Here is a 12,104-nt window from a genome sequence, read left to right as displayed (position 1 = left end):
AATAGGAATAAATAATAAGAGGAAATAATAGGAAAGAGACCAGGTCACAGACTACAATAGAATCTCATAAAATTCAGCCTCCAGATAGCAGCTTAATCAGACTTCTATGATCTAAAACACGTAGAAGGAGAAAGTTAGTCAGCACAGAAAACGAGGTTTTAGAAGAGGCAATGTTGAAGACTGGCTGGTAGAGAGAGCAGGGATAAGCGCTCAGGAAGCTCCAGGGAGGAGTTGAACTTCTGACTGTTCAGTTTCCCTATGGGCCTTGTTACTGTTCATTCTCTGCCAAGAGAGGCAAGCCAGAGATTGCTTGGATCATCTTCACAGCACTTCATTTCCCTTTTGTTTGAGACAGTTCTGTAGAATCAAACTTACATCTGAAAGTCCTGGGTTTAGAAGTGTCTTGCATTCTTTGTTGGGGAAGCAATTGTGTGACATAATGAATATTAAATAGATTTTTTTTTTGTCACTGTTGTGACTCTTGGCATAAGAGCTTTTAAGACTCTTGGAACCTCTTAGGCAATATTTTTTTTTTTTTTTGAGGTAGGGTCTCCAAACATGTTGGTCTCAAACTCACTGTGTAGCCAAAGGTGGCCTTTGAACTTCAGATGGTCTCACCCCACCTGTCCTGTAGAGTGAGGGTATTATAGGCTTCCAACAACTGCACCCAACTACATCTTTCTATATGTTGATGGAATGACTTGTATATGGGGTCCCCAGGAAATTTCAGGGTGGCTTCCGATGTTGGTCAGAGTTGTCAATCTTGTAAGCAGAAGCAGGAACTCTCCCCTTCCTACCTCACAGGAAGGTACTGGAGATTGAGTTTATCACCATTGGCCAATGACTTAGTCAATCTTGATTGCACACCTTCAAAAAGAAAAATCTCTAAAGTTACACATTTTAGAAGCTTCCAGAGTGGGGAACACAGTTATGTGCTGACTATATGGTATACCCCAAGTCCATGTATAAAGGACCTGCTCAGGACCTCTCCATCTTCACTGGGATTTCCATCTGCATCATTTACAATATATTAGTTAGATAAAGGTAAAATGGAGTTCTGAGTCAGGAGAGCAATTATGGCAAATTCTCAAATCTGAGGTGGGGATTATGGGAACCCCTGGTTTACAGACTGTGAGTCAGAGACTGGGCATCTGAAATGGTAGAAATTGGGGGACTCAGCCATTAATTTGTGGAATATGATGCTGACTTTAGGAAGATAGTGTGGAAGCTGAATTACTGAATGCTCACTCCATTTAGAATTAGAGATGAGGTTGGTTTCCCGCCCATTTGGTGTCAGGAAGGTTGTGAGTACACAGAAGAACTTTCTTTTAGGAAAGGAAAAGGAAAAGTTGTAAAGAAAGGCTTTTTGAATGGGTGATGAGTGCTTGAAAATAAGATTTGGAGGTAGCAAAAGACTTAGGTACTCACAGGAGCCACACAAAAAAGAAAACTAACTGTAGATGAGACTCATTAGTAAGGGACCAGAGAAGTTAGAAGTGGTTGCTTCTCAGTGATGGACAGAATGCTGAAAAGAAACGCACACTTTTCCAAGGTAGTAAGGTTGGTGTGATCTTGCTTGAGACACAGTGTTATAAAGTAATGTGGACCAGTGTCTCCGGTTAGTCACTTTAAACAGGATTGCTGATACTGCTTTCACTACAGATTTCGTTGTTCTTAGGAATAAGTGACCGTTGAAGACCAGATACTTGTCCTACATCACCAAATTCTGAATTAAAATTTGAACAGATTTGAGCTAGTCTTTGACTCGAGGCGCGGCATGGCGTTTACCAACAGACACCCATATCTTCAAGAAGCTCATCGGAGGCTTTGTACAGCCTTTGAGCACTTCCCTGTGCCTGGCACTCTACTAGGTGTGGGAAGCCAGCCAATGATCCATATACAGTGTCGGTCTGGTCCGGGCTCCCCAGACTGAGCTGAGAAATGGGGAAAATTTACCTCTTATGGATGAGGTGTTGCATACAGAAACACAGAGGTGAGGGTGGGATTCACTGCAGATAAGATGTGGAGGTCTCACTGAAGAAGGGGGGGACTGAATACCATCTCTTTATTGTACTCTGGGTGATTTGATGCAATTTGAGTATCACAAAAATTTAATAACTGTCTACGATTGCCTACATAATTAGGGAAGACCAATATCATGCTTCCAGGTACTTTTGTGACTTCGTTTTCAAATATCTGGCCAATATTTTCTTTTCTTTGCCAGACAGGGTCTGGCTGTCCTGGAAATCACTGTGTAGAGCAGACCAGCCTGGCCTCAAACTACACAGATCCACCTGCTTCTGCCTCCCAAGCACTGGTATTAGGATTAAAGGCACTACATAAACACGACTTATCTAGTGATGATATCCCCTGTTGATTTTATCTGGTTGCATCATATCTATTTTCCTTTGCGTTTTTTCTTTGCCTCGTGTGCCTGTCTTGAGGTAAGAGACTCAACTATAGATTTACTCTGGGAACAGTCTTTTTCGTTTCCCCCACATTCCTAAAAGTAATGCCTTGTTTTATTCAGGCCCTATGATGGGTGATGGGTATAAAACCAAGTCGGGTATTCTGACTCAGCTGTTCTAAAAGATGGTGCTCTCTGCCCCTCCCCAGCCTTTCTCCCTGCTCCGCACGGGGTGGGCGGGTGGGGGTGGGGTTCCGCAGCTAGTTCGAGGTGGTTAGCTGGGAGGTAGGAGGCAGGAGCCAGCCTACCCCTGAAGATCAAAGAAAGTGTTGAGCCGAGACTCCCGGAGGAAGCCGACTGAGTCTGACTCAAAATGCCGCCTCCCGCTCCGACAGTTTCCACAGGCAGAGCCAGAATTGGAAAGACAGGATGCTGAGCTGAGGAAAGATGCTCTGCGGGCCAGCTGTGCTCAGCTCGCGCTTGCGTGTCCCTCTGTACCGCAGTGACCTAGAACCTTCCCTGGACTGAGGCTCTACTTGGGGTGTGTCCGCAGCGGGACACGCAGCAGCTGTCCTAAGACCGCAGCCGGAAAGGGATGGAGAAGACATTGTGGACTCTCAGGCTGGGAACACGAGTCTCCTTCCCTTCCATCTTCCGTGAAGTCCTCTTCCAGACTGTAAAACTGGAATAGTCTTTCCCTTCCCCTTCTCCTCCTCCCTCCCTCCTCCCCGCTGCGCTCACCCCCTGCTCGCCTTCACCCCTGGCGTCAGTACTTGCACTCAATCACTTTCCTACTTCCTGAAGCATAGTGCGCTGAATCCTAACAAGCCCGACTTTTTCCACCCGAGTGAGGCAGGTATCTGCAGATCTGGAATAGAGCGGAGGGAATCTCTTGCAAGAGGTGTAAGTCTACGGTGCCCAGAGTTCTTTCTTCCGTAGGGGTCTAAGGAATCCAGCCTCTAATCTACCCAGGTTTGAAATGAATTCATCGACTAATAACTGGAATTTATCTTCTAGGGCACGAGATGAGCACCCACACTATCGGGCCACATCCCTAGGACAGAACAGATCTCGTGTTTTCTGAGGATGAGAGACTTGATTTCTAGCCCGCCAGTTAGATGCCTGTTACTCTAGAGTGAACAGAAAACTGAATTAAGTTAGAACCCAGAACTGGAAGCCTCTTCACTCACACGCTTTTCCTCTGCTTTGATGCCTTTTTGTTTCTCTAGTTAAACATCTCAAATCTCAGTTCTAAGTGTCCCTAGACCACCAGCAGAAGTTAGTGAGTGAGACCAGTTCTAGGACCTCCTGCTCCATATCTCCAGAATCAGTCTCTCTAGAGGATGAGAACTCACAGAAGCAGAGCAGGCTTCAAAGTCACCTGGATAGTGTTCACTAAGGAATATATATGTGTATATATATATATATATATACCAGTGAATGCCGGAGCTCTGTTTACTCTTACTTTTGGAGTAGGTCTTCCATTTGACTATGGGCAAATCTGCTAAAAGTATGTTGAATCACTTATGAAAATTGTAAGTCTTACAAGCATTGGCAGAAAGAAGGAGAAAGGGAGAGAGGGAGGCTGGGATGGAGGGAGGGAGGGAGGGAAGGGAGGGGGGAGGGAGGGAGAGTGTCATTCGCTGCCACTTTATGAATCTGTGTCTGAGAACTTTTGGAAGCGCTTCATTTTCCTCCCAGATGACTATAGTGATTTGATTATTTGACCGGTCCTTCTGAAAGTGCTTTCTCTAAGATACTTTTTCATAGCTTAAAGGTCACATGACGCTGCTCCACATCCCTCACCCTCAGCTCTTCTGGCTTGGGGCAAAGGTGTCCACTATTCCTGCTTGGCCCACTGCATATTAAGTTGTGGCACAGGGAGCTAGGCTGGGTATCAGGCAACCAAGGCATTGCACACTTTGGGGGAAGCTGTGAGAGCAAGAGGATTGGGGAAGATGAACATGGTGAGTGTGGGCACCATCTGGTATAGAAGGCGGTAGTGACAGAGATGTTTAGGCTGTGAATGGATGAGAGATAGAGATAGAGATAGAGATAGATAGACAGACAGACAGACAGACAGACAGACAGACAGATAGATAGATAGATAGATAGATAGATAGATAGATAGATAGAACACACAAGCACACTCACTCCCAGGGAGTATTTAAAGCCCAAATCCAATTATTTGCTCTCAGAATTTGCACTCATCCCATCCAGTCTCTAACTCTGAGGACACAACTGTGTCCAGACCCAGAGCTCAGCCGAACCCCTTGATAGGAAAGTTTGTCTCTATCACTAGATGTTAGCATCATCTTGAGCTCTGTCTTTGCTCACCGAAATTTTCTGGATTTCGGGTTTTGTGGGAGTCATCTCGGGAGACAGTTTTAGACCAATTCAGAGAACACTAGAGAGAGGTGGAACAGTATGGGGGTCACTGCTTTGAAGAGACACGTTTCAGTCTGTGCAATCAAAAGACCATCACCAGTGCATTAAAAACACACATTTGAGCTTCCTGCCTCAAACACTTTCAGTTTGGGTGTGGCATAGACACCTGCCGACTCATACAAGTACTGGATATTTATTTGTTGGGTCCTGTCTGTCACAGAGAGGTTGTCACACATATAATCTCATTGAGTTGTATTAAATGCTTAATTAAATTAATTAAAAGTTGTATTAAAAGGCACTCCCTGAGGAGAATACAAATCCAGTTATTCCTAACGTCATCATCATTTTTACTTGCAAGGAAGAGCAAACAGGATCTGGCCCTTTGAGGAAACTGCCTCGTGTGGAACCAGGACTTTGGTTTCTCATAACCTTTCTCCTCAAGTCAAGGCTTCGAATTATAAGTAGGAGGAACAACGGCTTTAAAAAACGTTTGTAATAGTAGAGAAAGGGAAAGAAGCTAGGGTTCTGCGGGGTCGCCAGCGCAAAGTGCTCAGAATGTCAAGAATTTAGTTGGTTTGTAAAAAACGTGACTAGGAACTTGGTAACGCTTGCTGGGCTAACCGCGCACACACGTAAGTGAGTCATGGTGGTGACACCAACCTTCCTTCCCTCAGAATCTCTGGATCAGTCCTTGGTGAGGACTGTGCTTCTGAGTATGAGCAGGTAGCACTTCCTAGAGTTTGAAATGAGCTCTTGAAAGTCAAGTTGGGAGGAGGTCAGGGGAGTCGCCTGACAGACACCTTGAAATACCCTCCAAGGCAAGTGTGCAAAGGACGTGGACGAAGAGTCACTAGACGTGGAGCTTTGCCTCGGTGGCGCGGTGGCTTCCCAGGAGGGACAAGGCTGTGGGGTAGATGTTTCCAGGACGGCTCCGCCCCGCGTGGCCTTTGGGGTTGGCTGGAGGTGTAAGCGCTGGAGAGGAAGTTATCCTAATGCCAGGTACCAAATCCAGTTAGAAATGGTGGGGGGCTGGGGGTGGGGTGGGGGGGTCGTTGAAACGAAAGAGCAAGCCAAGCGGAAGTTTCAAGGCCTCTGCGAGGGATAACAGTATAAATAACCGAGGGCGTCTTGTAAACACTGCGGTCATAACCCCGAACATTAAACAGCCGCGGTGGCATCTGGCGCATCGCCGCGGCGGGCTGCGCTGGGGCAGAGGCAGCAGGGTCCCAGGCTCCTCGGCCTTGCCTCTATGTTTATCTCAACCTAATCTTCCCCAACGAGCTGTTCCTCAGCCGGGAAGATGTTTAAGTTAAGATCCGGCCGGCCGGAAGTCTTGGCCTGAGCTGAATGCAAGGGGTAACCGCACCCGAAAAAGCAGGCTCACACGCTTCGTGTTGCAATTAATTAATTATCAGTAGGAAACAAGCGAAATATCTTCTGCATTTGGAATTCACACGTAGCTCCAATTCCTTTTTCACTGGTTTGCAAGCAGGTATTTTTTTTTTTTAAATCACAGCCTCACACGGAAAGTTATAAAACTTTCGTAGAGTTTATTTCCCCCGCTCTTCTGAACAGCTACACTGTAAAATAGTGGAGAACTATTTACAGTTATAATGTTTTTTAGTGGGAAGAAGAACTCTTAAAAATTTTCGGTAGGAAACACGGCTTCTCTTTTCCTAGTGGGAATAGAGTTAATCTTTTATTAGAAGTTTGGATTAAATAACCACCTTTAAAAACCATTAAACATTCACATACTTTCCACTGTTCTTCACAGATTTTTAAAAGAAATCACACCAAATGCCTAGGCTTTTTAGCAATATAAAGAAAGATTTATTTCCGAAAGTAGCAAAACCTGTTTGAAAAAAATATATATTTCTTTGAGTGACTTACTTTATAAAATGTGACTGTCAAAGTCAGCTATTCTATGATCTACATTTTACAACATATTGTACAAAAGATACACATTGATAGGCTCTTATTATCTATTTATATATATATAATATATATATAATTACATATTGCACTTGGACCAGCCAGGCTCGCAGTCATCCATGGCAGAAGTTAATAAAGTTAAATAGATGGGAATCTGTAAGTACAGTTGGTCTCCTTTGGTTTGGAAACGAATCTCCTCGTCGCGGTTAAGTGTTCTCGCGGGGTGGGATGGGGAGAGGAGCGACGCAAGGCTTGCAGCGGAGACGGGGAGGGGAGGGAGGGGAGGGCAGGGGTCGTCGCCCTCGCTGGCCCACTGCCCCCGGAGCGCACGGTTCCCAGACTCGCACCTCCAAGGTCAGGACGCGGTGGTTCCACACAAGCGGCTCGCGGTCACCACTTCCTTCAAGTCACTCTCGGGCTTGCCGGCCACCATAAAGGGCCACGTCTGCAACAGAGAAGAGGGCGGAGGAGGTAAGTACTCTTGGGCAGGGGGAGGGGTCAGCCAGAGCCCCAGTTACAGGAGGGGCGCCTGCGTGAGGGCTGGGAGCCTGGAGGGCAGGGATCTGCAGTTTACTAGGTGTGTTAGTGCCTGGCAGGATAAAGCAAACCCCCTCCGGGTGGTGGTGATGGTGGTGGTAGTGGGCTTTTGGAACTACTGCTAAAGAGGTCTCATCCTGGGTTCTGAGTGGAACCCTCAGCCACAACCTCAAGGCAGATACTCTAGGGGTCTTAGCAGGGATGCGGAGGATTACTACCCTAACTCCTGGCTGCTGCTGAGGGTCTATGGAGGCACTGGTCCAGCATCCTTGGCCTTCTCTCCTTTATAGACTTCTATTTCTCCCCCAGTGCAGTCCTAGCTATGACCACAACTTTAAGCAAGTCAGTATCCCTGGAGGAGTGTGTGCTGTTAATAAAAGACATAGTGGCATTTTATTAAAGATCCCTCTACTACTGAGAAAGCAAAGCTTGCCTCTTTCCTTTCTTCTTTTTTTTCCCCCTGGGCTGTTAAATAATGAAAAGAATTTAACTTTTTTTTTCTTTTAATACTTAAAGATGAAAGAAGCAGCAATTAAAAATGTTCTGATCGATAATCTCATTCTAGCTTTAGACTGTAAAAACGGCTACTCATCACACTAAAAAAAAAAAATAAACTTGTATTTGGAGGGAAAATATTTTTCCTGGCAAAATGTGTTTTAGCACCCCCTCCCCCAGTTCCTGAGGGCAGCTGAGGGAGACAGCTCAAGCCTCTCTGTAAGTGCTGGCCTGAGGGATATCACATCCTTATCATAAGTAAACAAAAGTCCTAGTAAGGTGGCGTTTTCTTTAGAGCCTGCACGTTTTAAAATAAAATCAAACCAAAGAGGAAGTTTAAAAAAAAAAACCCTAAACAGTAAAACGGCTCTAAGAAAATTGGTTCAGTAATGAGCATTTGATTTTTAAAAATTAGGCTTGGTGGACACGAGTTATTAAGGTAAAATCAAGTCGCTCTTCATTGTGACTGATCAAACCTACGACTGCAATACTATTCAGTACACGAAGACCTGAACTGATTTACTGATTATGTGGACAGTGGCTGGAATTTCTGGGATTTAAAAATGGTAATCCACTTAGTCAAGCACAGAATATTTAAGTAGCTGAGGGATTTGCATGGACAGTTATGGAGGTGGAGGAAATAAATATGTCTGTATTTAATAGTCCTAAATATATACGGGGATAGGACAGAGTTGGATGTTTACAAGAGTCAGAAGGGAACTTAAGTCTTGCTCCCAGCTAAAAGAGGCATAGTCAGATGTCTTCTGGGTGCTCAGCATCTTGTCAGTTTCATGACAGCGGAAATGGCGCTGGCACCCTTCGCGGGGATCCCTCGTCTTTGCCAGCTGAATACCCTCGGAAATCCCTTAATGGGGTGCCACGTCAAACCCTTGCACAAATCACTCGCGGGCTCGCAGCGCTCAGAGCAGAGAGCCAGGGCGCTGGCTGCGTGGAGCCTGCACGGAGGTCCCCAGAAGTGGCAGGCCGGCGGCGGTGGCCAAGGTGTCAGGGGATCGCCCCGGGTCCCCAGGCCCAGCCAGCGGAGAGGAGGGGAAACTCACCAGGTTGACTGGGTGAATGTAACCGTTCTCGTACTTGTCGTTGGCCAGGATCTGCCTCAAGTGCGCGATGTAGCTGGACGCCAACCTGAGCGTGTCCAGCTTGGAGAGCTTGGTGTCCGGGGGCACCCAGGGCAGGGTGGTCTTGAGCCTGGAGAAGGCCTTGCTCAGCACCCGCATGCGGGCCCGCTCGCGCGCGTTGGCAGCGTTGCGCTGGACCTGCTTCCCCTCCTGGCTGACCCCGCTCAACGGGCTCTTCTTGGTGGGCGCCTTCCTCCTCTTGCCCAGGCCGCCGCGACCCTTCTGTGGAGACCCGTTCTCGCAGTTGGAGCCCTCCTCCGTGCTCTCGTTGGAAGTCACAAACTCCTTGTTGGAGTCCACTTTCAGGGAGTCACATTCCAGCATCTCCACTTCTTGAAGGTCTTCTACATCGCTGAGGGAGCCAGTGGACATGTTTAGAGGGGGGGTGGAGGAGGTGAGGGAGAAAGAGAGAGAGAGAGAGACACTGGAACTCAAGGGTCTTTAAAGGGTATGGAGCTGCCACTTCGTGTGTCGGGGGTTCGAGTGGGGATCTGGCAGCTTGGTCTCACAGCTTCCCCTTCGCAGAGTTGTGGAAGCGACCACAGGGGATCCTGAGACAGGGAAACCAGGGCGCTATTTCCCCACCCCCGGAGTCCTGGCCTTAATGGAGAGTGAGAGAGCGCCGAGGAATTTGGTGAACACTAGGAATTTATCTGGGGAATAGAGAGGCGGATCCATGCAGCCCAGGGGAGGGGCCTGCTAGGCCCTGCCGACTTCCTAGACCCCTTTCAGAAGCACTGGAGACTCTCAGGCACAGACCCGGGTTTCCAGCAATCCGTCACAACATTCATGTACCAGTTTCCTCCACGCTTGTCCAAGCCAGGGGTCACCAGCCCTACTCAGAGCCCTTGCCTCTGCCCACCTCCTAGGGCCCCATTTCTTCCAAGGAAGTCTCAACTGATTGTTACTGAGAACTTCAGAGAAATGGCCAGGTCCTTTGCTCTTCGTGGACCTTCCCCCTTAAACATCTCACAGGCACCCCTCCTCCCCAAAAAATACCAATTCAAATCCAGCTGCCCCTGGCTAATACCCCATAAGACCACAGGGCTTTACGAAGATTGCATTCCCATGTACCGGATGATATCACAGTCCTAAGTCCTATCAGTCACGACAGAGACTTACTCAATAAGTCATGTCCACCGAACCAAATTTTTGAAAAACAAATGCCGGTCACTGAGCCGATTTTTTTTTTTTCAGATGCATTTTACTGTTTAAGTTTTAACTGAGGTAAATTGGGAAAGGAAGTGTGTCACAGAATCTTTGTGGTGCTGGAGAGAAATTATAGAAAGGAAGGAAGAAAGAGAAACTAAGAAAAAAAATCCATTAATGCACTGTCAATTTGAAGGTACCAGGGAACTGCTAGTGCATAGGGACACACTTGACCATTAAGTGCACACACACACACACACACACACACACACACACACACACACACACAGAGTTGACAGGGGATGGGTAGGGAATGAGAGAGGTCATATGGATTTTGTGGAGCATATTTTGCTAGCTGAAAATCTTTTCCCAATGAGATGAAAACTTTTCGTGCAAATTCTTGCCAGAAATTCATTCCATGGGGTGTTAAAGAGTCAGCCAGTCCCGGACATCTCTTTGCCTGACACCTTTTGTAAAAACTGCGGGGATTTCCCGCTCCTACAGCCTTTCTCTTCTCCCATCATCTTGGCTACCAGGGTTCCTCGTGGAAAGCTGACCTAAGGAAACACCAAGGGAGACCATGGCTTTGGGAAAGTTTCCACCCTTAACTCCATCTGGGACCATCTTTCTCAGGGAATGAGATAATCTTCTGGGGTAGGGAGTATGAAGAAAAGCAAAGGAAAACAGAGCCCAAGGACCGAATAAAATAGATGCCACGAAACCAGGGAGATGAACTTCATTTTCTCCGTCAGATTTTCTTGTCTGACAATCAGACTCTGAGAATGGGCACAGGAGCAAGACACAAGGGTAGCTCTCAGCCTCTGACTCAGAGTCCAAGCCCCCCTGTTCCACTCAGATCTGTGTCTTTAATCCAGGCTCAGCTGGGAATTCACTAACCTCTAAAGCTTTGTTTTGTTAGCAGAGATTTGTTTGCTTTCCCCCTATGCTGTAAACTAAACAGAATGTCAGCAAATCAGTCTTTATTAATGAATTAGTGATCCCTCTCCCCCCCATAATATCTTTCCTGAGGATCCAAAATTTGTTAATCACCAGTGTAGAGATTTATGAGCTCTTATTTTCTGTTGTTTGTGCAGGTGGAGATTTAAATGACCATATCCACTCCCAAGATTTATTGCAAGAGTGATTGATGTTATAAACCAGGAAAGGACTCTTCCCACAGCAGGGATGACAGAAATATCAAGTTGAAGTTGCCTTTGTCTTCATGCACAAATGAACCAGTACTGCAACATAGCCAGTGTTAAGAGAACACCCAGCAAGCTGGCTAGGAGGCTCCCTGCTGATTCCCAAGCTAACCTTCTTTGATTTACTCAGTACCCCCATTGCTCAGTTTCAGTAAGACGTGAAAGCTGTTAACTTTAAGAATAAGGGGCTATATGAGAATGGGCCAGCACTTTGTGTGTGTGTGTGTGTGTGTGTGTGTGTGTGTAGCAACTGAGACATCTGTAAAAACAGCCACAAGTCTTTATTTGCATTACAGAACAGAACGAGGTGATGATTAAGAATATTGACTATGGTGGCCTTATTACCAGATTGCTAAGCTGTGGAAATTTAAATTTTCATTCTTGGGGCCCCACCCCCTTTGTCCTTTCCTTTTCTTTTTGGGGAACAGTGTCAACCACAGAAACACATTCCTCTGAAGACTGCTGTCTTTTTCCCCCTCTCCAATGTTGGAAACTTAAAAATAGCAGTTTTTAGAAGAGAGCACAGCTAGTCATTATATCATAACCTAGTTTTTATGACTGCAATTAATTTTTCTTTATAGCAATGTAAGCAATAATTAAGTCTCCTGTCCATTTATCTCTCGGTGATATATTCAGGCTGGGAAGGGCCGGCAGATTGATAATGAGGTTTGAAAAATTTCTGAATTTTTGCAAGAAATGGCCACCAGTTTGGGGATAAGATGTGAAAAAGGCTGCCATTTAGGTACCTTGATGCCAAATTCTGAAGAAAGGAAATTAATAATATGCTTTTTTTCTCTTGGATTTTGTTTCTATCTCTGCTAATAAACATTAAGGGACAAATGGGTGGAGAAAAGT

The 12,104-nt window shown here is 46.2% G+C and overlaps 1 protein-coding gene across 1 annotated transcript; it reads right to left on the bottom strand.

Moving 5' to 3' along the window:
• Positions 1 to 6,399: 6,399 nt before the first annotated feature.
• Tcf21 (transcription factor 21) lies at positions 6,400 to 9,550 on the bottom strand. Its single transcript, XM_059273039.1, has 2 exons — positions 8,821 to 9,550; positions 6,400 to 7,172 (listed from the first exon to the last, which is right to left on the bottom strand). The coding sequence occupies exons 1-2, from the start codon at positions 9,268 to 9,270 to the stop codon at positions 7,083 to 7,085; spliced, it is 540 nt and encodes a 179-aa protein (XP_059129022.1). The 5' UTR covers positions 9,271 to 9,550; the 3' UTR covers positions 6,400 to 7,082.
• Positions 9,551 to 12,104: the final 2,554 nt, after the last annotated feature.

The sequence above is a fragment of the Peromyscus eremicus genome, chromosome 8b (assembly GCF_949786415.1).
Source record: "Peromyscus eremicus chromosome 8b, PerEre_H2_v1, whole genome shotgun sequence".
Classification (NCBI taxonomy): domain Eukaryota; kingdom Metazoa; phylum Chordata; class Mammalia; order Rodentia; family Cricetidae; genus Peromyscus; species Peromyscus eremicus.
The sequence above is the reverse complement of the archived record's forward strand: the minus strand, read 5'-3'. Positions and strand labels throughout refer to the sequence as shown.

Coding starts and splice junctions, on each gene's coding strand:
- Tcf21 (XM_059273039.1), bottom strand. CDS start 9,270: ATGTCCACTGGCTCCCTCAGCGATGTAGAAGACCTTCAAGAAGTGGAG. Junction 7,173..8,820: donor ACATTCACCCAGTCAACCTG/GTGAGTTTCCCC, acceptor TCTCTGTTGCAG/ACGTGGCCCTTTATGGTGGC.